The sequence below is a fragment of the Brachyhypopomus gauderio genome, chromosome 2, assembly GCF_052324685.1.
Source record: "Brachyhypopomus gauderio isolate BG-103 chromosome 2, BGAUD_0.2, whole genome shotgun sequence".
NCBI classification, from domain to species: Eukaryota; Metazoa; Chordata; class Actinopteri; order Gymnotiformes; family Hypopomidae; genus Brachyhypopomus; species Brachyhypopomus gauderio.
This window is the reverse complement of record NC_135212.1, coordinates 25,615,089-25,641,003: the sequence shown is the minus strand read 5'-3', so window position 1 is coordinate 25,641,003 and position 25,915 is coordinate 25,615,089. Positions and strand designations below refer to the sequence as shown.

At 44.7% G+C, this 25,915-nt stretch overlaps 2 protein-coding genes across 9 annotated transcripts; one reads left to right on the top strand and one right to left on the bottom strand.

Annotated features, from left to right (window-relative positions):
• The first annotated feature begins 1,180 nt into the window (after positions 1 to 1,180).
• Positions 1,181 to 5,740, top strand: drc9 (dynein regulatory complex subunit 9). 2 transcript variants are annotated; one of them, XM_076992451.1, is made up of 11 exons: positions 1,181 to 1,429; positions 1,522 to 1,631; positions 2,474 to 2,548; positions 2,690 to 2,892; positions 3,030 to 3,158; positions 3,259 to 3,340; positions 3,672 to 3,833; positions 3,961 to 4,035; positions 5,126 to 5,257; positions 5,346 to 5,447; positions 5,602 to 5,740. In XM_076992451.1, exons 3-11 carry the CDS (start codon positions 2,510 to 2,512, stop codon positions 5,704 to 5,706), a joined length of 1,029 nt encoding a protein of 342 aa, XP_076848566.1. In that variant the 5' UTR covers positions 1,181 to 1,429; positions 1,522 to 1,631; positions 2,474 to 2,509; the 3' UTR covers positions 5,707 to 5,740. The 2 variants fall into 2 exon arrangements, with proteins under 2 accessions (XP_076848566.1, XP_076848558.1); XM_076992443.1 differs by lacking the exons at positions 1,181 to 1,429; positions 1,522 to 1,631 and having other exon boundaries at positions 2,294 to 2,548.
• lrch3 (leucine-rich repeats and calponin homology (CH) domain containing 3) lies at positions 5,721 to 25,473 on the bottom strand. Of its 7 annotated transcripts, none has more exons than XM_076992394.1 (22): positions 25,109 to 25,473; positions 19,659 to 19,803; positions 19,131 to 19,257; positions 17,577 to 17,682; positions 17,044 to 17,180; positions 16,703 to 16,812; positions 16,166 to 16,259; positions 15,545 to 15,665; positions 15,282 to 15,424; positions 14,892 to 14,962; positions 14,622 to 14,664; positions 14,382 to 14,507; positions 14,206 to 14,253; positions 14,036 to 14,089; positions 12,499 to 12,579; positions 11,319 to 11,384; positions 11,062 to 11,095; positions 10,793 to 10,906; positions 10,441 to 10,547; positions 10,138 to 10,275; positions 9,956 to 10,033; positions 5,721 to 7,843 (listed from the first exon to the last, which is right to left on the bottom strand). In XM_076992394.1, the coding sequence occupies exons 1-22, from the start codon at positions 25,431 to 25,433 to the stop codon at positions 7,685 to 7,687; spliced, it is 2,427 nt and encodes an 808-aa protein (XP_076848509.1). In that variant the 5' UTR covers positions 25,434 to 25,473; the 3' UTR covers positions 5,721 to 7,684. The 7 variants fall into 7 exon arrangements, with proteins under 7 accessions (XP_076848509.1, XP_076848545.1, XP_076848513.1 ...); XM_076992430.1 differs by having other exon boundaries at positions 25,190 to 25,471; XM_076992395.1 differs by lacking the exon at positions 5,721 to 7,843 and adding an exon at positions 7,894 to 9,581 and having other exon boundaries at positions 25,190 to 25,472.
• Positions 25,474 to 25,915: the final 442 nt, after the last annotated feature.

Genomic DNA, 25,915 nt, shown 5'->3' with positions numbered 1-25,915 from the left:
AATAATAAATAACTGCATTCTGATGATATCTTCTTTTTACTTTTGTTGGTAAAGACTGTGGTATCAGTTGAACAGGTGTTAGTTGTTAGTTACTAAATCTGTTAGTTACTAAATCTCTTGGAATATTTATCCTGCATGGCTTTAATATGAACCCAGAACAGCACATTTCTATAGATCGGGCAGAAATAAGGTAATCCAAATTATCATATCAGCTTATGTCAAGTAATCAATATTAGTTCTGTATCTACTTAAAAATCAAAACGTGAGAATATAGCTTATATTTTCTGCACGTATCTATTTCCATGCTTTCTACCTTTGTCAGCATGAGAACTGAGAAAACTAGAAAAAAGAACAGATACATCACTCATTATGTAATGGTTCCTATGTCTAGTAGGGGTCGGTCAGCGTGCACGCTACACCCAGTACACCTGTTATCATTAATCATTAGTGAGCTAAATTCTGCTGGGTCTGCAAGCAAGTTGAGTTTTGATTTCATAGAACGATATGTTCTGTGGTAGTTTAGTATGGTCTGTTATTCGTGGCCCTATAGCTCCTAAGCCGCAATCTAGCTCCCTCTGCTGTTAAATAAAAGAACTACCGTGATCCCAAAAACCTTTATCCATAGGTTAAGCACTAAACCCTTCTAAATCAATAAATATCAATCTTTGCAAATCACCTAAAATAAAGCAACATTTAAATCAGAAAGGCTGCATAAACATTCAGATGCATCACAAAACTAGATTTAGGTTTGTATCATATATTCTCTCACTAGGTCCTCTTCAAGAGCTCCATGATGAATTATGATGCACAAATACTATTGTTGGCAAACCTTTCATCTTAGGCAGTTGAAACGATCCAAATTAAACTATGTAAATATTATTTATATTCAAAAACAGGCTAAAAGAAATGTTGGTGCAAGCCCACCTGTAAATGTAGGTTTTAAGCCCCTGAGACGAACCTAGTCCCATTGTCTCCTTCCTGTTCCACTGAAATTGCAGTGCTGCATACTTTGACACAATGCCCTCAAACATCTTGGCAACTACTAACAAGGGCTTCGACCTGCACAAGTTACGTTAAGTGGAACATAAATTGTTTTGAGAACTGAAAAATGTAATGTGTAATTACTAGACCTTACTTCAAGAGGTTAGTGTTTTTTGGTGGTGTGGCGTGCACATGCCCGCCTGCAGTTCAACAGGCTCAAAACAGTATAAATGAAGGCGAACTTCCGTAAACAGTCAGTCACACGTATGAACTTCCCCAGGATAGAAATGCCACAGCTGTGAATATGGCTGAGTCCGATTCCTGTGGGCTACCATCGGGATCTTGCTGTAGCAGGACAGTTCCGTTCCCACCAAGTCAGGAAAGCCAGCAGACCAGGAAGATCAATATCTCCACGTTTGTCCAAACCCACTGCTACACTGTCATTACTGTGAGTGATCATCACACTTCCACCGCTACTGACCCAGGTTAAGTGCATTGTTCATTCTACTGAGAGGGTGATATGTTACCAACTCCCATTAGCCAGGGCCCTGTACCCCTCTGCAAATAAAGAGTCTAGGAGATCCCCACGGCAAGCATCACTTCAATAAACCACCATCACAGAAACAGTTCAAGGCCATCGTCCTCCACAGGTCAGCAATGGTTTCTTCTTCCATGAAAACAATTTAGTGTCCCCAACTAACGCTTTTCCCTCGTATAAGATTAATTTGCTAATTTAAATTGTTTATTCTATTACATGCTACTATATTCATCTATAATAGGTACTGTGGGAAAGACGCATCGTACTTATAATTTCCAGTCATTGTTATTCATGTCTGTTTATATACGTTTAATTTGTATTTCCAGTATTGGCATTAATCTGACCAGCACCATGTCTTATGGATGAATGAATATGTTTGACTGCACGTATTGTTGTATGTTAAATGCACATCGTCGCCAGTGCAAATTCCTGGTATGCTTTTCACACTTTGAATGAAGTGATTTTTATTCTGGAATTTTGCTAATACAGTGTAAAGAACTGTAACAGTTTTCCATTTAGGCCTACATCTTACGTTAATGCCGCTAAATATACCAAAAATAATAAGATACAGATGCGCATTATGCTGAAGTTTGGGGGCTTGCATTCAAAACCGATGGAGCCAAGTGTAATGAAGCTACTACACAGGGACGCGTCCAGGAGTCTAATGTCAGTTATACTTCACGTGTAACGTACACAACGTACATAAAACGTGCTACTCGCGCTGTTGCGTGACCGTCCTACGTAAAACGTGCTACCATGACGACGGATAAAAACTTGTTGTTCGCGCCTTAATGGACTGAAACGGGCAATGATGTGCTGCAGTAGCTGACTTACAGAAAATGCATTTGTGCCTCGTCATTTTTTACCCGTTTACTGTTCATTGTAGCGTAAAATTATAATATGTCGGCCCAGATATCAGGGGTTGAGTTACTACGTGTTTGCTCGGTTTTGCAGGACTGCTCTGATCAGCTGGCAGTGTTGGGCAACATCATGCCAGACACTTACAGTCAACGTCCTGGGGTTGAAATGGTTCGTATGTATCTATCTGCAAGGGAAAAGTAATGGGAATTCAAGAATGGGGTTTGTTAATAGCTTAATCTTGTTAAAACTCATTTCCTTGTCTGCAGACTACAATACCTTTACATGTCCCTTTACCTGTGCTGTGAGTAGGTGGTGTCAGCAAACATTGGTGCTGTCATGGAACATCAGAGAGCTGCTGAGCTTCATCTAAAGGCGGCTCGTGAAGGTCGCGTGGACGTGGGTGCTGTGTCTGAAGCCACGCGCGAGCTGCACAGGTCACAAAGGAAACTAAGCCGTGTCCTGCAAGAGAGCCCACTATCTCCTGACAACCTAGCCAAGATACAGAGAGACAGGTACGGTTGGGCACGCCCTGTCTTCCTTTTGCATACGAGGGGAAAATTGCCTGTAAGTGGATTACTCGCCTAAGTGTCTTGAACAGACAACATGTTCCTCAGACCATTAAGGTCAAATAAATAAAATCTTGTGGCAGGCAGTTTGTGGCCCAGGTACAGAGTGATATTCTGACTGAGCTACAGGAGAAAGGTACTTTTCAAAGCCTGTGGCAGGCTCTGGAGGAAGAGGAGAAGAGGAAGGACAACCTGCAAGATATAATCATCAGGTCAGGACACTTATTACAGTATCCTTTAAACTACGCTGTGTACAGTGCACATCCATAAATATGAACATTCATAAAGATCCGTAACATTTGTACACTACAGGGAGGAGGAGAGTCGTCTTAGGGCTAAGGCCTTACAAAAGCAGTTACTTGACATTCGCAAGGAAAAAACACTGGAGCTTCAGGTAATTTTATTTTTTATTTTGTTTTATTTAAATTTCATAATATAGTAATAGCAGTATGAGAGCAATAGTTTTTCCACAATGAAAACTCATCAGAATTTCATTGTCTCAGTATTGCTGATCACATGACTACTTTGCTTGCGAAGGCTTTAAATATGTGTCTTTCTTCTAAGAACTACAACAATAAAAATACTAACAGTGGTCAGTGATAACAGGAAGAAGTGCTTCCTGTGCCATGTTATACTCATGTTTTGTCCGACTTGCCAAAGCTCAGACCTTGTTAGTGTTTGATTCGGTGTGAGGTGAGAAACGCTGCCTGCCTGTGTCCACTCAGCGGAGAGAAGAAACTACAGCACACCTGAAGGACCAGCTGCAGGAGATGGAAGTGAAGACAAGTCTGGAGAGGAAATACGTGAAGAGTGTGTCTGAGCTGCTGGTGTACCAGGGACAGAAACTTAACACACGTCAGGAAAAGGAGCTGGCGGACGAGATAAAGGTGTGTGTGGAGGACACTTTGTCAACTATATAACATCCTATATAAGAGTTTTATCTCTTTACAACACCCTTGACCTTTCAATGGGGCAGAGCGCACGTGCGATTTAATGTTGTACTCGGCCCATTAGATGCTAGAGGACAAGCTGGAGGAGAAGAGGAGGGTTCACACGGAGGTGGAATCATTCCTTAAAGAGCAACAAACAGTGAGTGGACCAACTGCTAGAGCCCATGTAGTATAAACACTTTTACTAAGATGTAAACAAACAAATGTGAAAATGAAGACACAGTTGAGAAAAATTCATCCACGATGCACATGGAGGGGGATTAAAGCTAATGTGGTAATTCAGGACAAGAAAAAAAGTCTTAAATGCTAACTCAGACTCTTTCCTGGCAGAAGCACTAAATCAGTTTTACTTTATACTTGAATCCTTTGATACTAGTAAGGAATTGCTCAAATGTAGAGCTGTTTCAGTGGGCAGTCAGATTCAGTTGGAAAAAAATGGGTGTCTGGAGAACTCTTGAGCAAAGGCAAGTTTGAATTCAAGGGCCTGACTGCATAAGAAGCTGACTGCTTAAAAATGGCCTTGCTTTTGTGTGTTATTTTTACATTTATTTTCCAGCCGTCTTTATCACAAGATAACGTTGCTCTGCTATGGAAATAATCTGTAGGTGTTCCAGTCACCAAGATTTCATTACGAAATTAGCTGTCCTGCGGCACTTGCATCATTAGTTATGAAATGCTTTGAGCAAACTGTGACAAGATGTTTACTGTCGGTAATGCAGAGTGTAACTGACCCATTCCAGTTCAAGCGTAGAGGATGTTATAGCAACATGAGCATCTGCACAGCAGGAAAAACACATGTACACTTATGTTTTGCTGATTTTCATCAGCTTTTAAGTTCATGCACTGAATTTCATACTATTTGTTGGCTTGTTGAATTTTTGACAGAGGCCACAGAGAACTTAATGACACATTTCCCTTGTGCTAAATATCTGAAAGACAAAAGATGTTCACTAACTTCTGCCAAAACCCTCCTGTTATAGTACTAACTCTTTCAGTACAAGGGTCATTGGTTACCATCATGGATGATAAAATGACAGTCATTGTAAACATTGAATGTTTATTGCAAAAAGGTCACACTAGATGCTTGAAAACTGAAGAATCACTTTTATATTTTATTTGTGTGTAAATAAAATTTGTGTGTTTTAAATGTTTTATTCTACATGGAATACTTCATGGATTGATGTCTGAACCCTTGTGGTGTACGGAATGTGTCATTGTTTGTGCCCAAGAGTTTAGTGGACAAGCTGGAATATTGGGTCGAGTGTTACGAAAAAGACACGGAGAACAAGCAACACGAATATAATTCTTTAAGAACCAACAAGAACAATAACTTGGCACAGTTACAAGAACTTGCTAAAAAGGTCGGCTCTACCACCCAGTTGCTCCTTTAACCTTATCAGAGGTATTCCATATGGAACGAAATATGACCGACTGATTTACGGATTTCAGTACAGAGAGAGTGAGCAGGTTATTATCGAGGACAGACTGCAGAAGGAAGCCCTGCAGAGACAGATGGAGAGAGAACAACTGGAAAAGAACGCAGCAACTAAGGTGACACAGTGGCCTTAGTCAGACTTCTCACTTTTGAGCCAGTTTGGTAAAGACATTTTTAACATGGTCTTGTCCTAGATGATTTGGTCTTACTCAACAGGGTCTTGGGGTCTGGTTGGTGTGTGTTAACCTCAACCCGTGTCTTGCATTGCAGGTCCAGTCCTGGTGGAGGGGAACTATGGTTAGGAAAGGCTTGGGCCCTTACAAGAAGGCCAAGAAACCAAAGGCTAAAGAAAGGAAAAAAGGAAAAACAAAGTGACGATGTGGACCACATAAAATAAAACATCAGAAAGGAAAACTTTATTAATCAGTTTTATAATAACTCCAAATTCTCATACCAGGAAATACTTTAATATTTTACTAATTATATAACATTACAGTAAAGGTTTTGCTTGAAATCGTTTAGAAATGCAGTTTAAATAAAAAAATAAAAATTGGGGGTTTAAGAAGTTCACGCTGTCTAAATGTGAAATGCAGTGGTTCCTCTTATGTATGTGGACAGCGGTACATACTTGTCAACGTATGGAATGTATTAATTTACTGTACAGACACGCAGGGGAAAACCCTGCAGAAGGGTCACAATTTCTGCTGGGGAATACCCTAGTCATAATTTTTATTTATTTAAATGAAACAATTTAAAAAATACAAAAACATTTAAAATATATTTTAAATCACTTTTAACTTCCCTTTTTAAAACGCAAGTCTCTAAAAAGCAAGTTAAAATAGAAAAGAGAAAAAAAAAAGATTTCGTAGGTACATTTTCTTTCAAACTTTTTTTTTTCTTCCTTTATAAAGAACGCTGGACAACCATCGGTGCACTGATCTAAGCACAATGTTACTCAGTGGGATGTCATAACTACATTGCCTGCTCTGCCAGCCAGATCATTATTATTACTGGCCAAAATAACCATCACCAAGTACATTTTTTACATGCTATACGTATCAAAGCACCAAACATCCCAGTTCCCCTGCCAAGACGCAGGTCCACGTCTATGCTCGTGCTGGGAAGGTAGCCACTGTCCCTGCCACAAACAGCCATTCGCAGGAGCACATGCTTGCCCAGCGCACATACGGCGCCCCCTGGGGGAGGAAGCGTGAAGGTGTGCTGGCGACGCACCGAGGGGCTGTGGCCACTCCGGTCCTGCTGACAGGCAGCCGTAGTGCCCTCGCCCTGTGTGAACAGCTACGCCAAATGATCCCCCCCACCCCAACTCACGCATGAACAACCTATCTGTTACGCAAAGAACAATAAACAGCAATAAAGTAACATGCACCTCTCCTGCAAGTCCGTTCAAGAATTTGTAGTGAAATCTGCACCTGTCAGCACTGAACTAACAGAACTGCAAAACAGGGCCATTGGGCCATCAAGTGTCTGTTTTAAACACCGTTTATGTCTCTAGCTCCCCTAAGTCCACAACACAAAGTGTTTCACCACATCATTACAACGTACTATAATAAACAGTTTTATAGTTTGCATTTCAGCTTTGAGACCAACTTCATTGGCAGTGAGGTCTCTGCATTAAATGTCCATACAGCTTTGGAAAACAGCACCACCATGTGGCTGCTTGCTCAATTACACTTCTCTTAAGGTCTGGTCCAACATGCACGTGTGTTGGTCTTAAACTGAGGAGCACTGGCCCATATTAAGGGTTAGCATTCAGCTTAGCCCTAAAGTTCTAAAACCTATTATTATTATTAGTGTATTTATTTAAAACTTTCATTCAACGCTGTACTCTCAAGCAAGCTGAGACAGTACCAACCTGTGTCATCATTAGAACTATATACGCTCACGCTGATTAACATGTGGCATGTTACTGTCAGTCATGATCAATAATAATAACAATAATAATGATCAATAACAATAATATGGTGCAATCATCACAAATGAGGAGCTATAAAGATGTGGTAAAGAAAGACAACTTGCTTTTAAACAAAAGAAGATAAATTTGAGTATTAGGTAAACTGCATGGTTCGTCGGTTCAGTGTGTATGTGTGCGAGTGTGTGTGTGTTCAGTGAGCCGTCGGCTGCAGCCCCTCTCCTCCGTGGCGTGGGTGGGGGTGGGCTCCCTTTTGCCAGGAGGTGGATGTGTAGGTGGTGAAGCGCGGGAGGGGTGTGTGTCTTCCGTTACATCAGAGTCTCCTTACAGCCCATGAAGCGCGGGGGTGGGCAGATGGGGGGGTTGGAGTCTGTGGGGACACGGGTGGAGGAGCGCGCTCGTCTCGGAGCGGGTTGGGTCCTACATGGCGAGGGCGGAGGCGGCGCAGGGGTTTGTGGGGGCTGTGCTGGGCGAGGGTGAGTGTTTGGGCGGGGCCAGGTCCAGCAGGGCACGCACCGTCACCGCCACCTCACACAGACCCCTCTCCTCCAGGATGTGGAGCGGGAGGCACAGCTGGCTCTGAGGACACGCGGGCGCGCGCACACACACACGGGACACGCACAGACACAGGACAGCGCACACACACACACAGGATACATACGCGCGCACACACAGGACACACCCATGTGGACAAAAACAGAAGAATGGGTAGGGGTGCAAACAAAATTGGAGAAAAAAAAAAGAAAGGTAATGTCAATGGAGAAATAAACTGTGAGGAGAAAAAACGACAAACAAACAAACACAGGCACCTAAAATCAATGACATTATCAAAATGGTAAAATGAAGAAAACCAATGAAGTTGTCAAAATTAAGGGTGAACCTTAAGACACAAGTGGAAGATTAGATGGAAAACCAAAACCATGATCCCGAGGGGAACTGAGGAGAACAAAGCTGAAAACGACGGAGAAGGTGAACAACATGTTAAATCATGTCACACACACACACACACAGGAATGAAGAGGTGAATCGGCCAAGAGAAAGTACTAGTGCATAGCTGTGTTTGAGGGCCCTGTGTTTTGGAGGCTGCACCAGACAGAAGTCACCCAGCGGAGGCGTGTAAGAGGTACAGCAAGAGAAGAAAAAGGACAGCAGGCAGATCAGATCGTCTCATTTCATTTATTATTATTATAAAAGTCATGAGGAAGTAAACAGATTATAGGAAAGTTAGAAAGTTAGGCATTTACATGCGTGCAAACTCAGATATACTGACAGTCTCCACCAACGCTGTGACCATTCAAAACGATAACAATCAAAAATCAACCCGCCCAAACATGTGTCCTCTGATCTTTAGCACATCCACACCGATAACCAGTCAGCACTTCTCAGACTCAAGGCCCCACACCCCAGCGTCTCCTGTCTCGCCCCTAGACTCAGTACCGCAGGTTCTCTACATACCGAACACAAAGGCAGCAGCTGCTCAGCTCTATGAACCTGCATACGAAGAGCAGATAAGGAGACCCTGCTGGAGACATCAAGCTGCAGACCACGATACGGTCTGCTCAAAGAGCTCAGAGATTACACAACACTGCAAATCTCACACATACCGAGTTCAGGGAGGAAGGGCGCAGACAGAGTCTGCCTCACCTGCTTATTATGCATATGGCTCTTAAATGTTTGTTTCTAAAACCCCAGACACACGCATAAGGCACCACAGGACAGACACAGAGAAAGTGTCAGTGTGAAGTTGGTATTTAAAACACACTAAAAAAAAAAAAAAAAAAAAGCTTTTGATTCAACCTTTTCTCAAAAAGGGATCATTTGCTTTGACTGTGACACATGCCTTTATAATAAAAAAGTACCACTCACTCAAACACAGTTCCAAATGAAACAAGAGTGGACAATGTAGCCTGTGGCCAGCACCCACCAACAGTGCTGCTCCTCATTCTTAAGGCTGACAGGCAGGTTCCTCTCCCCGTTGTGCTTTCTGATTTGGGTGTATAGGCTGTTATCAGAATATTGTGCACCATTATCCCAGACACCTCCAGTCTTGTGCAACTCCTTAAGTCTTTTCAGGTATTAATACACATGGACAGGCTGCGTCATCTTCCAGCTCGAGTGTGGTTTAAATGCGCGGCACCAGGTGGCAGTAGAGAGCGCAGAGAAGGGACATGACTGACAGGTAGAAGAGGGCAAAGCCAGCAAGCTGGGAGGGAGGAGAGGACCTGTGAGAGGGAGCGAGAGAGAGCAAGGCCTGCACCAGCCTGTGTAGGCACAGCGCCTCGCCCTGCAGCACCTCAGCCGCCGAACACAGACTTCCCTTCCCGCAGCAGGACACACACACACACACACACACACACACACACACGAGGGAGTGGTTGGTGGAAAGGCGAGTTTGGGGACAAATAAATGCAAATAAAGGATGAGTCATAAAGGCACCATGGTGTGAATCAAGAGGGAGGAGAGAAGAGAGAATTATTAGTTTCAGCTGCATAAGAACTGAAGTGGCCAGATGAGAAGCATTCAAGCATGAGATGTTAATAAGGTTTGTTAGAAGAGAAGCAACAAGAAGGAAGATAAGAGAAGATAAGTTCTTATTAAGTTCCTAAGCTTGACAAGGATGTGGATCTACATAACGCGTTCAGTTATTCATGTCAAATTGTTTATTTGATTTGGAGCAGGTTTGTGGCTTACCTGAGGGACTCCGATCCTCCGACAGGCCTCTAAGAAGTTCTCCACGTTACGCCGACACTTGGCCATTGTCAGTTTGGGCTAGAACGTGGAAAGATAGAACAATCAATTCCCCATCCTCATAAAAAGAAACCAGGATAGGCATAGATACACACGCACGTATACAACCACACACACACACTGACCACCGCAGGTGAGGGCACGTGGATGCTGGGTACTGATCGAGGCCGGACGTGATTGGCCAGGTGACACAGCACAACCCCATCGGTCAGTGCCGCCCCAAGGTCATTGGGCAAAGACACTTTCAGCCGCGATTCAATGTTCTATGGAGAAGCCAGAAACAGAAGCGAGAACAGTTAAAGAGAACTGGCAAACCACGCTAACAAAAAGACAAAGAGATGCTGCTGGGCGAAGGTGTCAGTTTGGTGTGGCACATGTCCAGCAGGTCTCGGCAGTAAGGAGGAGTGAAAGGTCTAATGATGAAGGACCTTCCTCAGCTGGTCCAGAAGCTCCGCCTCCTCTCCTGTGGGTCCAGGCGCTGGTGAGGTGGTGTGAGCAACCTCTTCGGGATCCAGTCTCCCGCTCCTGGATTCTCCTACACACACACACACACACACATTAGAGAAGTTGAACAACCAGCAGACTCCTTAGTGGTGGGAAGTGATACAAACAGCATAGGGAAACAGTGGAACAGTGGGCAGTGTCCATCACTGTGTGTAAAGCTGTGTGTTAGTTCCCACATCCACACAATTGAGCACAGCCCAACGTTCCTACAGAGCGGCTCTAAACGGAGCTGCGCAGATGTCCGTGTCTAAGCCGTGTGCAGAGTGCATCAAGTACCCCTTTTTTTCTCCTCCCTTTGGCCGATGCGGAAAAGGAAGCTCTCGGGACGCTGGGCGGAGCCACGGCAGGGGGGCGGAGCAGCAGGACCAGGGTGCGCAGGTGACTGGAAGGCTGCGTGAGACACGTGACTCAGGGTGAGGAACGAGATGGTGTATAGAGACAAGCAGCAACTTGGAGAACTCTGCTGGTTTCTCAAAGGTGTATCGAGTGTGTGTGTGTGTGTGTGTGTGTGTGTGCGCGCGTGCGTGCGCCCAAAAAACATTTACCTGATGCGGAAAGTGAGGTACGATCTTCCCCTTGCTTCAATTTCACAGAAATTGGGAGAAAACGAAAAGAGAAATTAAGAGGTAGCAAGATAAAACAGACTCGACTGCTCTGCACGTCGGTCTAGTGCTTGGGGAGACTACAGGGAACATGGAGGGAGGGTGGTGTGTCCGAGCAGGATGATCAATCACACCGAGCTGCAGTGCAGAAGAAGGGGCGGGGCCTTTCAGCAAAGTGGCCGACACCCAGGGTGCTGTACCTGGAGAGAGCAGGAGGGAGCAGGGTCTGGACACAGCACCCCGTCCAGCGCCTTATCACACACAGACTGCCAGAGCACAGAGACCGCAGCCAGTGGAAATGGAAGACGGGAGAGAACAGACAGAGACGTTCAGGAAGTATTAAACAGGGAGAAATGAAAGAAGGGATGTGAAGTTAATTAACTGGCAGGTCTGCAAAATCTGCTACGTTTGTATAGCCAAACCAACCAACCAATCAGGGAGTAGTGTTGGGACAGGAGAGGCATTCAGCAAACCAGTCCGAACCGATCCACTCACACCAGCTAGAGAGGCTTTGCTATCTGCCGTTGCCTGCCACAGATTTCATGTTTGTGCGATACTCGTCAATTACGACTACACACATTAAGATCACAGCGCTGCTAAGACGAACAAAGGGGACAAACAGAGCAGCCCTGTTTACATGCAGTGTTGCATTCTTGATATCTACATTACAGAGGTGCAATATGCCAATATAAATACATAGTAGGTTTTATTAAACCTAGGTTTTATTAAAACTAGAAAAAGATCTAGTGCCACCAATGAGTAAAATAAACAGAATGGAAAAACCCCTCACTGGTTACTCAGAGTAGCAAATCCTCACCTGAACTACAATCTGCAGCACGTGTTGGGTTTTTTTTTTTTTTTTACATCCAATTTTGTTTATGTTTTCCACATATGCCTGTTAAACTTCAAAATTCTGCTTTGCCCTACATCATTTCTACATTTTGTCCCGTCATGTGCTACAGGACAGATCAGATTTCCCCTTGCACTCCCGAGAGGTTTACGCCCTGCGGGATGCACCCTGCGGGACCGCCAGCGTGGAGGAGGGGGCGGGACCCTGGAGTGCTGGCCACACTGGCTGAGGCAGAAGAGAGTGCAACAAGGAGAAGAGACCGCTGGATGGGGCAGTTCAGTCCTCACTGCAGTGCGGAATGGGGCTGTTTTGGGAAACCGTCCCACTGTCCCAAGTCTAGCAGACCAGTGTGCAACGAAGAGTTCCACACACATGCACAGTACGGGGAGGTTCTGGCTGCAGTCTAGTGGCGTGTGTGTCTAGTGTGTAGAGTTTAGCAGTTACAGACCCATAACACATTTAGTATGCGTGTCTCTGCATGAGTGTGTGTGTGTGTGTGTGTGTGTGTGTGGTCAATTCAAATCTTTCACCTGCTTGTGAGGGTCAGGCCTCTTCTTTATAGTGTTGGTGTCTATGTCTATTTCAAACACCATTAAGGGCTCGAGCTCACCCTGACAGACCAGCAGAACCAGGCAGAGTCAGAGAAAGACATGGGAGAGAGTGGGGGAGGGGAGACAGACAGATAGACAGAGAGAGAGAGAAGCACAGCAGAAGTAAAGCTCTGAGACATGGAGCACGTGCTGAGGTATTTCCAGACAGATGCAGTCTTAGTATAGAAGACGGTTAGCATATTAGCACAGGAGAGATCAGCAGGAGAGATCAGCAAGAGAGACAGAAAGCGGGGGCTGCATGATATGAGGCTCTAGCAAAACGAAACGGATCGAAATACCATCACAACCCAGTCAATGTTTGCAGCCAATCATTTAGACTGCCCTTCATGGGTTGATTCGGCATTTCCAAAGCCAGGGATGGACATGGATGAATAAAACGCAGTGACTCAGTACCGACTGCAAGCTATGGCCCAATACTAGAGGTCTGAAATGGAAGTATGAAACCATCATCTGAAAACGAGCCAGAGATGGCAAAAAAGACACTGTCACTGCGATGTTTCATTACACCAAGACACTTAGATTCAGGAGGAGGTTCAAAGGTGCCCTTTCCTCATCTTTGTGGGGGAAAAATGATCTAAATTCTCACTGTGTTGTGAAACAGTGACACTGACAGCCCGCACAGGGACACATTGGTGAAATAGCAACTCTACAAGACAGCTACAATTCAGAGCACATCGCGTCACCAGATAAGTGAGTAAGGCGTACGTGTGCTGAGCCTGTCCCCCTAGAGGGGCGGGGGAACACGCGCATGCTCGTGCAAATTTAAGCAAAAACCACCAACAGTATAAACAAATCCTACAACTACTGGTACTGTTTAACAACCTGGGCATATGGCACCGACTGTCTCCTGACTCATTTCCTCAGTGTCCAGCTCTAATTAACGAGGGACTGCACAGATTTTCCTAAATTTGGCTATATTTTGGCTCAATTTTTTTTATTTTTTAAATAAAAGTTGCATGACCCACTATAGAAAAAAAAATATGAATCTGAATATGAATATGAGCAGAAAGTACCAGACTAGTTAAACATGCAATTTGAGTTTTTGTGGTAAAATGTGTTTTTGTTGTCTTTGTTTTCTTTCTCACAAAATTATTGGATAACATTTTTACATCCTGGATGGATCTAGTAAAATGTCCTCTACGGAATCAAGTGATATATTAATATTATTTATATTTATATAATCTTGTTTGACAATTTTGTGTGGCAGCCTGGTGCAGTTTTGTCAATACAATATGAACAACAAAAAAGAAATAACACAGAAATCTTGAACTCTCAGTGGGTTTCCTCTTTAAGAGAAGAGAAAGCAAGGAACGGAAGACATTAGGACTGTACCAACAAATGTTATACGCAAAGCAACACAGGAATACGTCTGGTTACTATGATTGGTTAATATGACTGGTCAATTAGGATAGCTCAACAGCGAATGGGAGTGCTCTTCATGCCGAAAGGGTCTCACCATGAAGAGGGCGGAGTCATCTGTATGAGTGGAGCGTCTGGAAGGGTACAGGTTCTGGTGGGGTTGGGAAGATGGGGTAAACTCACGGACACACAGACGAGGAAGGCGTGGAGATATGTAGGGGTAACGAGAGGGTGCTGGGATACGTAAAGTTGAAAAAAGATACTCACCTCGCTATCTGGAGGACTGAGGTTACTGGGACTGTAGGCTGACTTATACTGAAGAGTCAAAAAGAAAACAGATCACCTCCATATCGTCTTGGTATCCAACTGTGTGGCTTATTACACAAAATTGTTCAGCACAGACATTTGCCTGTGTGTGTGTGTGCGTGCATGTGTGTGTATACCTTTGTGTAACTCCTCACAGCGTCTTTCTGCGTGTTCCTCACTTTGTGGCGCTCCTCCTCGTACCGCTGGGCAGCAAGTTGGGCCTCCCGACGTGCACGCTCAACGCCCGAGCCTGGCAGTGCCCGCTAACACACACACACACACACACACACACACAATGGCAAGTCAGGTACATCTCGTATGAATACACATCTACGGTAGACTGGGAGGAGGGATGAAGAAAGGATGGACAGGGCTACCTGGACATGAGTAGGTGACATGGTATCTGGTAAGGTCACACTGCTGAAAAGAACAGAGTCCTTATTAATAAACCTCCTACGTACTCTTGCACTCTCTTTGACCTAAAGTGGTTCAGAGATTATTTTAAATCAGCTGTAATTATTTCTTTATCTGTTTTGAGACAATACCAAACTTGTGCATAGTATACAAAACCTTTACACTTCATTCTGTACTTTAAAACGTGCGTGTTGTGTGCTGTGCGGTCTGCAGCAACATATACACACTCGTACCGGCTGGACAGCATCCCAGGGCGTCCCTCAGTCCTCATGTCTCTGGAGGGACAGGCCTTGACCGGCGAACCCTAGCAACACAGTAACGAGGAGACACCATATACATCTGACGGAATAAAACAACTTCAGTCTCACTGTGCCCACTTCGTATCTCTGATGCAGTTTCGTGACAACACTCCTTGTTCACACCGTCGTGTTAAAACTGTCCGGTCTTGCAGCAGAAACACAGATGGAAACACAGATATCTGCACCCTAGGATTTAATCTACAATGTCTGCTTTGCACTACGTTACGTTGCAGTGACACAAGAACACAGCTGAACTGAGCTAGTGTTAAATGAATGGGGCAAAAGGGCAATGGCAGCAGAGTGCGCCAGGGGGCGGTAGCGCACCTCTCGGGTGATTCGTCTTTCGATGTAGGCCATAAACTGGGAGCTAAGGCTGACGGAGTCCCCTGTTCGGGTGCGCACATCCTCTTCCTCTTCCTCCCCCGTACAGCTGTCAATAAAATCTATCTGCTCAAGCTCTGTCTCCACTATGAAACCAAAACAAAACAGAAACACGGGTGGAGAAACGTTAACCGAAACACCATTACTGAAGCGTAACGATAAGGCGAAAGAGACCCCGCCCATTTTGTCTCTCCCCGTTGTCTCACATGTCCCGTTGGCCTGTATCGAGCCCGTCCTGGACTCGTCCTGCTCCCTGTCCCGCCTCTGTCTCTGCTCTTTGGTTATCTCTGCCACTCTCAGGGGGAGGTCTGACAGCTCGTCAGAGGGCTGTGGGAAAAGAGAAGAGGATGACAGAAGCTACCCACTACGCCATGATGGAGATCGAGCTGTATAAACTACGGGCAGGTCTGTATTCTGACGGTGGGCCCAACTGTTCCAGGCTGCCAGGTTACATTTGTGTCCATTCAAGCACGAGGGGGACACAAGAACAAGTTCCCATCCGTAAGCTTTTGTTGTTCGTTCCAACCGAATTCAAGCCAAGTGAATCTGAGCCTTTGTTCCATGCAAATACCTCTAACGAACACTGTCTAACTCCCTAAAGAAATGTACTGTATAGACTTTCACAATGACATTTAATGTAACTAAAAGTTTGCAGAAGAGCTTGGTCATGATGGACGAGATGAAAAGAAGGTTGGACCCACAAACTTTTCTTGCTCATATTTCAGTGCTGGTTTTCCTCATGGGTTATAATGGGAGCACACCTTCTGTCAGTGGAACAGGGGTGAGATCTGACGGACTGCTTAAGTCTGACAGTAAAGGTAACTCACTTCGTTGCCTGACCATCTCTTGTCTCCGCTGTCCACACTGTTGAACCCAGAATCCAGAGCGCCATATGGCCGGCTAGGGAATATGTCCTCCACACTGACAGAAACATGTTCAGGGTGAACAAGAGAATGTCTTTACAAAAAACTGTCCCACACACAAATGCATGCACACACATGTATTTACTACAGCTAGAAAACCATTTAGAAACAGTCTGTGTTATAGTGTCAACAAACTCCCACCCACATTTTGCATAATTACACCAACATATGTAGCTTCGCTAGTGCTGCTTGCTTTACTGCAGGTGTCCGTGAACACATCTACACCCAAATGCCACTTATCTGCTCACATCGAACATATACATGCCGAGACGAGTTCGTGCGTCACAGTCAGCAACCAGAAAATAGGCTGATAAAAACACAGACAACTGTGTCGTATGCAGCTTTCCACCGCATCAGAAAACAGCATATGGAGCTCGGCCTGTTGGAAAACGCCTGTGGCGGACATGATATTAGCGCATGCTATGAGTGAGTGGGAATTACCACGAGCCGAAGCCAAGAGGTCTCCTGTCGTAGTCTGGGAGCTCTGGGGCTATTTTACACGCTTCCATGTTCAGATACTTAAATATGTGGATCTTCCCCTTGATGCAGATCTACAAGCAGATACACAGATACAACAAAGCATTGTTTCCTGGAAATCTGACAGGGACTTGCGACACAATTTTCAAACCAAATGAAAGCAAATTACAGCATTTCCAATTAACTGTATGTGGCATGTTGCCAACTGTATGATATAAAATGGCCTTGTAAGGACATGGCCAATCTGAGCTCTGTGTGTGTGCGCGTGTGTGAGAGACCTGTGCGTGTGTGCGTGTGTGAGAGACCTGTGCAGGTGGGCTCTGAAGGGGATTGTTGTCCAGCACCATGCTTTGGAGGTGGCGAAGGTTGCGGTAACATACTGGGATGACGGTCACCTTGTTGCAAGAGAAATCCAGACGCACTAGAGGCAGTTCAGCCAGTTCTGCAACATCAACAACAATGACAACCGTGTAAATAAGATAATATACACAGCAAGTCTCACATAGCTCCTCAGACACGGTCAGTGCTGCTGTGTGCTTGCAGACAGGGATGTGTGTGTGTGTGCACATGTGTGTGTGTGGGAACGTTCTGGAACATGCCATAAATCTTAGCTAGAGAACACGAAAATAAACGGTCAGGTGAAAGAAGCAGTGCGGGGTGGATCAGGTGCATGATACTGAGCGTGCCCGCGTCTCCGTGAGCCCGAGTTCCAACTAAGAAGCGTACAGGTTGGGCGAACATTGCAACATGCGAGTACAGGCTTGTTGTGGGAGAGAGCTGCAGGCTGTCAGCACACACTGAACATCCGCTCGACAACGTGTCGTAAGCAGGTTCTGACCCGGAGGCAGGCGGACGAGGTGGTTCCGGCGAATGTTCAGGTCCCGCAGAGCTTCAAGCTGGCCGACCTGGGCAGGCAGGGTCTGGATCTCATTACAGCTCACGTCCTAGAAAGAAAGATGCACAATGTGAGCAGGGACGGAAGAGAGAAAACAAGGGAGAAACAACAAATGAATAGAACCAAACAAACAGACAGCTTTACAACCCAAGACCAAAAATATGAAACATCACTTTCTAAAAAGTTTGTTCTCCAAGAACCGTATCAGAATTCTACAACAAGTCTCTTTTCTGATGTTGGCCTGAATGGTTTTGGAGGAGGGACTCCTCCACGTTTCCACATGAAGACGGTTCAGCATGGAGCACTTACACACTCAGAGCTGCAGAACCATTTGGGTGGACTGGCCTAACGGGATCCACTTCATGGTGCTTTCTCTCATGTCACCAATGTTTGGCATTTGAATATGGACATTGTACATGCATAAAAAGAAACACTACAAGCAAGTCCAGATGATCCATCTCATCAGACAAATGCAGCAAGCAGAGTTGTTCACTCACTACTACACAATGATGTCAAGAACCTGGCCAATACCAGTAGCGAACCGTGACCATTAAACGTGCCTTAAACAGCGGGCATCACAGTCCTGATAGGGGGAGACACAGGCTCACAGGCCTCCACTTAACTCCTCACCTTCCAACACAGATTGAATAGACACGGGTGAATAATTTATTACATTTTTAGATGCCGAGTGTCAAACTGTAAGTAGATAAAATAAAATTGGAGAAGTTATATTATATATATTTATGTTTTAAGAATATTTTAGGCACTCTCAGAGGGCTTAGAGCGCCCTGACGGTTCCCCACTGGCCAACACACAAATCCTTCCTGGACCCAATTTCCAGCAGAACACTTGTGGAAAAAGAAATCAGAACTAGCCTCAGGAGTCTGGAATAGCGTGATGTTTCCTTAGCCCGTTTTCTTTTGAAGGCCCAGTTACTAAAGACACTAGCTGCCAGCCCAGTGCTTGTTTAATAATAAAAAAAAAAACAACTGTAATTTCAGTAACAAGCATCATGAAATAACATCTTTAGGCATGCATTAATCCTCAACACTTGTCAGACTGCATGCTGAAAGTTTTGGTGATGGTACATCAACCATACTGTTGACAATGTAAAACTGGCCTTACTGCTGCTTAAGCATTCGACAGAAAAGGAGGAGTGACCTTTGGCCTTTAAATGAAAGTGGTTTAAAAAGTTCAAATGCTGCTCTGACTTCATCATGCAGTTTATAACCTTGAAAAAAAATTCCAGACTGTGGAAAAAATGTATTCAACCATGAAATTCCCTTTGATATTTTTAGTCAACTGCCGAGGGAAGTGTGCTTCATCATCATCATCATCATGACTGTGGGTTGCTGTGGTGTTTGCTGGAACATTTTGAGACGTGTCGGATAGCGTCCTCCTGAGGACCCAAATCTTTCACAGCATGACAGAAAAAAAAAACTTAAGGGATTAAAAGTGAGGCAATGAGGTTCCATTTTGTCTGGCACTACTACTCACCAGTTCTGTGAGCTGTCGGAGCTGACCCAGTTCCTCAGGCAGGGACACTAATTTGTTGTTGCAGGCAATCAGCACTTTCAGAGGCAGGCTGCACACGTGGGCGGGCAGGGTAGGCAGCTGGTTGCGACTGTGGAGAGCATAATGGGGTGGGGTGGAGCTTTAGCACAGCGTTGACCTGCAGTTCCTTCCTCATGTAGAACAACGCGGCACTGCAGTGTTAAGTCGTCTGCTTTCTCATTCACAATGCTGTCGGTCGGTGTCAATAGCTCGGCTTTAAGGCTCGGTGGTAAGCTGGCTAAGCAATTTCCGTTATCCTATGCCAAAGCTCTGAAATGATAAACTATATTAACTTTCATCACTTAGATCGAGTTTATTCTTGTGTTTGACACAAATGTATCCCCATGGTTTTATTCAAACGTATAAACCTACACAGACTTTGAGAAACAATATCAAATGTACATGTTGTGACATGTTAGGGCATTATATGGCATGTGCGGTGCGTGTTTTGTCATTTCATGTGTGTTTCACCTGATGTTCAGGTACGTAAGGGCCTGCAGGTTGATCAGACTTTCTGGAAGCGAACGAAGGCAGTTCTGGTACAAGTTCAAATTCTCCAGGGACACGAACATACACACCTCCACGGGCAGCTCGGACAGCCTATTGCGTGACAAGTCTAAAGAAAGACGAGGTGTAGCAAAAGAGGGAAAGAAAGAAGAAAAGAAAGAGGGATCAGATGAAACAGGGTTAAGAGTCCGGAACAACATCTGATCCCCACCTGTCTTTATCTTGCACGTGAAACAGCTCGTAATGTGTCTGACGTGTTCCCTGCACTCTTGCCCTGTATCACCACTGCTGCGTGGAGTTCATTATGTCTCCGGTCAGTAGTGGACCGCTCGAGTCGCCCACTGACAGTCAGGATATGGGGATGACGCCAGTTATTTGGAACTCTTCTCATGAAGCCTGCCCTCATCTGGACACTGGGTAGCCAGTGTCATACATAGCTTGCCCATTTATCTTTGTGAACACCCTCTTGACGCACGTGTACACACACACACACACACACACACACTTTTAGCACTACAGGATCTCAATGGGACCTCAGGGTCACCAATACAGACTCAAAACATTAGAAGGAGAGACCAAAAAAAAAAAAAAAAAAAAACACAAGCCCTTTAACAAAACCCATTTTGTCATGTCTGAGGCATCAAAACAGGCTGAGGTCTTTAAAGAACACATACAGACTACAGAAAATAACAGGTCACCTTGAGCTACACACAAGCATATTAAATATGGGCCTGTGCTCTCGTCTGGCCAATACTGCAGCTGTAGATTAACTTTCAAGTGCATATATATGGTCCCCATAGTACCAAACATTTACAAAGCATAATAATGTCATACTCAAAAAATAATCAGTTGCAACTAGCCTATACTTTTTATTTACTCAATAATACAGGGCCCTTTTAGAATAGCTTTGGTAATGTGTAATTAAAACCCAACAGCCTGAATATTGTATGTAAGTAAATCATCATATAGATTAGATTTTTCAGAGTAACAAATTACTGCAACCTGAGAATCCCACAGTGTTTCTCCCAGTTTGTCTGCTATCCAACACAAAAAGGCTTCTCGCACTAATGGTCTGTGCTGTCAGGATAAACAGGGTGATCAAATTTTTACTGATGCAGAGAAGGCAGTTTAATAATTATGCCAGCCAACCCAGCCATGAACAAAAAACCAAACGCACAGAGTCATGTCTATCACATGAAGAGAAGACTCCTACTCTTCACATAAAGCCTTCGGCCTGGGCAATGACACGTGCGTTGCTTGTCCAAACACCACATTTAGCCCGGGCCTAATAATAGCACAATGCTACACAGCTCCATAATCAGGCCTTCGACTCAGAAGAGTGGATGCAAGAGGAAAACAACCTCCAGAAACAGCAGGGCTGCACAGGGCGGCCGCTTTCCCTCCAGGGGCGCGCTGGTGTGAGGGTTCGCCTGTGATCGCTGCATCTTTACCGAGCACGAAGGCGTGCCTCCTACCACGCCACATTCCAATGAACGGCCCTGCCTGGCTAACAGCTTGTTTACAAACATGAAACTACATATCCTATATACACTATAGACGTATATGTAACCTAGACTTTCACAACTGAAACATCACCACCACTGGTTGTGTTTAATTGGTCACTATACCTTGCGATGCTGGACTCGGGGGTTATTAAAGTCCTTGCCTGCTCTGTCCGTAAGGGGCAGGCCATTCGGTAAGCTTTGCTCACGCGTGAGGATGTGGTGGCACAGGCTGGCACACGCACAGCGCCGTGCCATTTCCAGCCTGTGATGCCTTTGCTTTATTTATAGCTATGCGGAGATCCAGGAGATCAGGAAGCCCTGCGAACTGTGCCGCCTGCTCCGGGCTGCACCTCAGCTGGGGCGGTCGAAGTCAACCTCACTACAGATGCATGCCGACAGGGCACAAGAGTCTTTGGTTACCCTCATGTGGCAGACAGCATCGGTCAATTAAACAGGCAGGTGCCCACATCTCCATTCTAACTCATTAACTGCACCAGGGCTTTCGTTTCGCTGCCTGGCAGCTCAGACAGCGCTCAGGTGTTGATAAGCCAAGGTCCCATCCACAGCGTACCATGAAAACACTGAACGGACTTTAAGTGATGTAATGTGTGACCGCTGAGGAGCTGGAAAGGTGCTCAGGAGGGACAGGTTCATGGCTCTCTGCTTCCGCACACGGTCTCTCTTCCTCTGCTGTGATGCGAAAGTCTGGCATCGGGCAGCCGGTTCCGGGGCAAACAGCTCCAAAGAAACAGTGCCCTCACCACAAGCATGTGTTCCAGTTCCTCAGTGTGACACAGCAGTGAGGAGTTTGAGTCTATGGGCAAACTCTCAGCAGGCAGACTAACTGAATTCATAGCGTTCCCACTTCATGAAATAAATCTCTGTCAAAGCACAAAGCCTTAAAGATATGGAGTTGGAAATGAGTGGGTTTTTTTTTTTAAGACATTGTCTATGGAAGAGTCATCTGTCATAAGCACGAATAAAAACAAAGCAATTTCAGTGTCTGCATGGAGTAATTTACTGGCCTACGGTTAGACAAAAGACTTTGGGAAATGTACAGTTGTGCATTTTCCCTACTTCATCCAATTGCAAATTAGGAAGCAATGTGAACAGAATATAGGATTTTTGCTTTTTATTTACATAATTTGTACCCTAATTAATGAATATTTTGAAAAGTTCCTGTTTCAAAATAAAAAATAAAAAAAAGACCAAACTGCAAAAGAAGACTGACAGCGGTCAACAGCCTGATAATGAAGCCTTCAGGATCTTCAGGACATTCTTTGGGTCTGGCTTCAGGATAATTAGCACGTCAACATTCACGAGGGCCAAACGAGTGAGCGAGAGGCTGAGGATAACAGCCTCCCATTTACATCCACCCGGCAGTCAAAGGCAATGCCATTTCTCACAGTTCAGATACCTGCTGGTCACAAGTACTGCTAACACAGCCTCAAAACCTCCAGCTTCCTCTTCTACAGCGGCAGTCAGCATTCGCCAGTTTTGGTCGGCGCTGTGGTGCTTGTCACGATGCAGCTTTAATAAGTCCCCTCATGTGATATGCAGCAGGCATCAAAACACAAAGCTGTCCCTGTGTGTAGGAGGAACCCCCCCCCCCCCCCCCCCCCCCCCCCCCAAGTTGTTCCTCTCTTCATCTCTTTCCCTCGCCATCATCTTGATGTCTTGGTACATCCTGCTCTGTACGGCAGGCTGGATGAATGCCTAGTATAAAGGCCTGATTTGACTGCCAAGTTAATTATGATTTCATTTCAATATTTAACTCCTTTCCGTCACATGGCAAAAAAGAAAAATAAATCTTGACCACTTGGTCCATCTCCAGTCTTCTTGCTGTGCAAATGTCACGAAATTGTCAGCTACTGCTTACAAAGGGCCCAGTGCAAACAAGGCCTGTCTGAACCAAACGTAGCCAAGCACAATCTAAGCTATAATTTGCAATCCGTAACAAATGCACTACACCAAGATTTCAAACTATTTTAAGGCATGGAACACCACAATTTTGAAAATTCTTTGAAGCTACGCATTCCTCTGAACATCATTCTATTCCAGAATGTTTCATCCCATGTCTAACTGTCTGTAGCACCCAGTTCAGACAATCAATATTGACCCATATTGGCCTCACAGCAGGATACCATGTATCCATTAGCTGTGGACCTTTCTGGGAACAGTAAATTGTTTGTAACTTCTGAAATGCAGGTTGCAATATCAGTAAAGCCTAATATTGCTGACATGCCTGACACACAAGTTAAATTAATCCCAGGAGACATGACTTGAGATGCAAGAGTGCAAGGCAGAGGCAGAAAGGCAAACAGATCTTAACATTGCCATCAACATACTGCGATGTTCCTGTAACACAAGTAGGTCAATTGAGAGATACTGCATAATAAGAGTCAGCATCTAAACATATGCCACAGAAACTAGAACAGAACAGCAGCCCAACACAGACCAAAAGTGCATCTCACATTGTTATGGAATATAGGTTGTGGAGCGTACACAAACGGTAATAATGCAATTTTTACCATTTCCTACTGACAGACTTTCTACTAATTGGTTGTATGGCTTTATCCTGACCATCAAGGGAAGCAACATGGACATGTATGCATTAAAAACACAGAATAAGACTTTAATCATTCTACTTTGCACTAATGATGTCATGAATAATTTAGTCCATTCAATTTTGTCTGTCTGGATAAAAAAAAACATTTCACACATCACAAGTCCTACCAAAAACAAATTATCTTTAACATATGTAACAATGATGACTCAAGACATCACAGGTAATTAAAATGGATACAGATGTCATTAGATGTCATTAACCTATCAAAATGACTGCCAAGAGATTATCTTTCTCCCCATGTCTGAATAAAAAGGTTTTTTCCCCTCCCATTGTTAAGCTTATCATTAGGGACAAATTAGACCAAAGGAGCAAGCCAAGACAATTATTCCATAAGAGCATTTAGCTCAGACATTATTTAATGTACCAAACAGTAGCATTGGGCAATTTTTAAACTCTGACAGAACTCACAGCAGTGAGAAGTGTAAGGCGACACTTATAAGGAACTGTGCCTCTGGCGACTAAATGATAATGCAAAACAAGTCCATACACATGTTGGGTCTCCTTGGCACTCTATAGCATTAACAACTTGTGCTTTGCTTTTACGCCCAAACTTCTCTACGATTGGGTCCTGCGTCTCTGAAGCGCGGAATTAAACCAGATGATGACAGATTACGGGCAGATATCATAGTACCTCAGACTGCATAGGATACAACGCCATATTCTAATAGTTCCGAATAGTTTTGTATACCTACATTTAAATAAACTAGTTGCATCTCTCTAGCATAAACGTTCTTTCCTGCACAGATCCAGACTGGCCTATAGAGAAACTTCAAGCCGGGTCGAACACGGCACTTCATACATTAGACCAGGTCTCTACTTTAGGAAACGTCGCAGCTCTTCCAGCCTTCTAGAAAACAAAACTCGTAAACTAGAGATACCGTTATCTTGCGCAAAACACAAAACAACAACAACAAAACTTTACTGAAGTGTTAAGACAGATTCTGAGATTAGTAGCGAACACAAATCCTTTCAGTTAGCCGGACGGAACTAGCGTTTGGCTACAACGTAAAATGTCAGCTAGCATTAAGGCTAACTGCAGTTAGTTGGCATTACGGCTCACGTTAGCTAGCTAGCACGAAGGCTAACACAAGCTAGCATTAACGCTAACACTAGCCAGCTAGCATTAATGCTAACTGCAGCCTCCGCGCACAGCCGTGTTTACCAGCGCCGCTGTCCAGATTCCTGTCAACAAAACAGCCATCTGCGGCGTAATGATCCACTACCGAGGAGACCCCCCACACCGCCCCGCAAACCCAAACGTAACGAGGTTACACACGAACCAACGTAGCAAACCGTGTCACGTCTAGCACCGTGTAAATCAAAGCGCCTCTTCCGGCCCGCGGCTCCAGCTGGCCACATACCGGCCCGGGTTGTGTCCGTCAGGTCGTGGCTGGCGGCGCTCCTCGGGAACTCCTTCAGTTTCCTGCCGCTGAGATTCAGGCAACCGGTGGCCGTAGCTTCATCGAGAGCTCGGTCGAGTGATCGATTCCAGGACGCGGGTCCTGGTGCCGATAAGCCATTACCGGTGGCTCCTGCCGCACCGGGATTGCCGACACTAAAACTGGACACGGTGCTTTCCGCAGAGAGCAACACCGAGGCCGCCATTACACACCAAACTCCCACTAATTCTCCCTGTCCCACGGGCACTAAACTGCTAGTGCGCAGGCGCAGGCACAGAGCGAAGTGGAGGAGATTTGAACATAAAGGTCCAATGATTAATTTTCACTAGTTTTAAATTATTTTATTAATTAATTCACTTAAACTTCGACGTCAGAAGCGCCTAAGATTTTTTCAAGGGACTGGCCGATTTATTATGTTAAGAAACAATCTATGCATTTGAAATCTTTATAAATGTAAGATAAATAATAATACTATAAACAATAAGATTATTACTAAAATCACATAAATCTTGATGAATAGCTGCAAATTTGTGCTATGTTAATGTTAATCTTTGTCTATATGGTAACAGCATATAGCTACCTACTGGGTCATAAATTAACTCTGAGAACAATTTCCCCATCCAGTTCACCATACATCTGGTCATCTCTCACTCTTTATCTTCGTCTTATTTTATGAATCCGTGATGT

Bases quoted from the DNA above. Each gene is read 5' to 3' on its own strand.
- drc9 (XM_076992443.1), top strand. From the start codon at position 2,420: ATGTCGGCCCAGATATCAGGGGTTGAGTTACTACGTGTTTGCTCGGTT. The intron at 3,159-3,258 runs GTCAGGACACTT...TGTACACTACAG, and splicing joins CTGCAAGATATAATCATCAG to GGAGGAGGAGAGTCGTCTTA. The intron at 3,341-3,671 runs GTAATTTTATTT...GTGTCCACTCAG, and splicing joins AAAAAACACTGGAGCTTCAG to CGGAGAGAAGAAACTACAGC.
- lrch3 (XM_076992394.1), bottom strand. From the start codon at position 25,433: ATGGCGGCCTCGGTGTTGCTCTCTGCGGAAAGCACCGTGTCCAGTTTT. The intron at 12,580-14,035 runs GTGAGACCCTTT...CTGGTCTGTCAG, and splicing joins ATGACTCCGCCCTCTTCATG to GGTGAGCTCGAGCCCTTAAT. The intron at 7,844-9,955 runs GTAAGCCACAAA...GCGTGTCCTCAG, and splicing joins GGAGGATCGGAGTCCCTCAG to AGCCAGCTGTGCCTCCCGCT.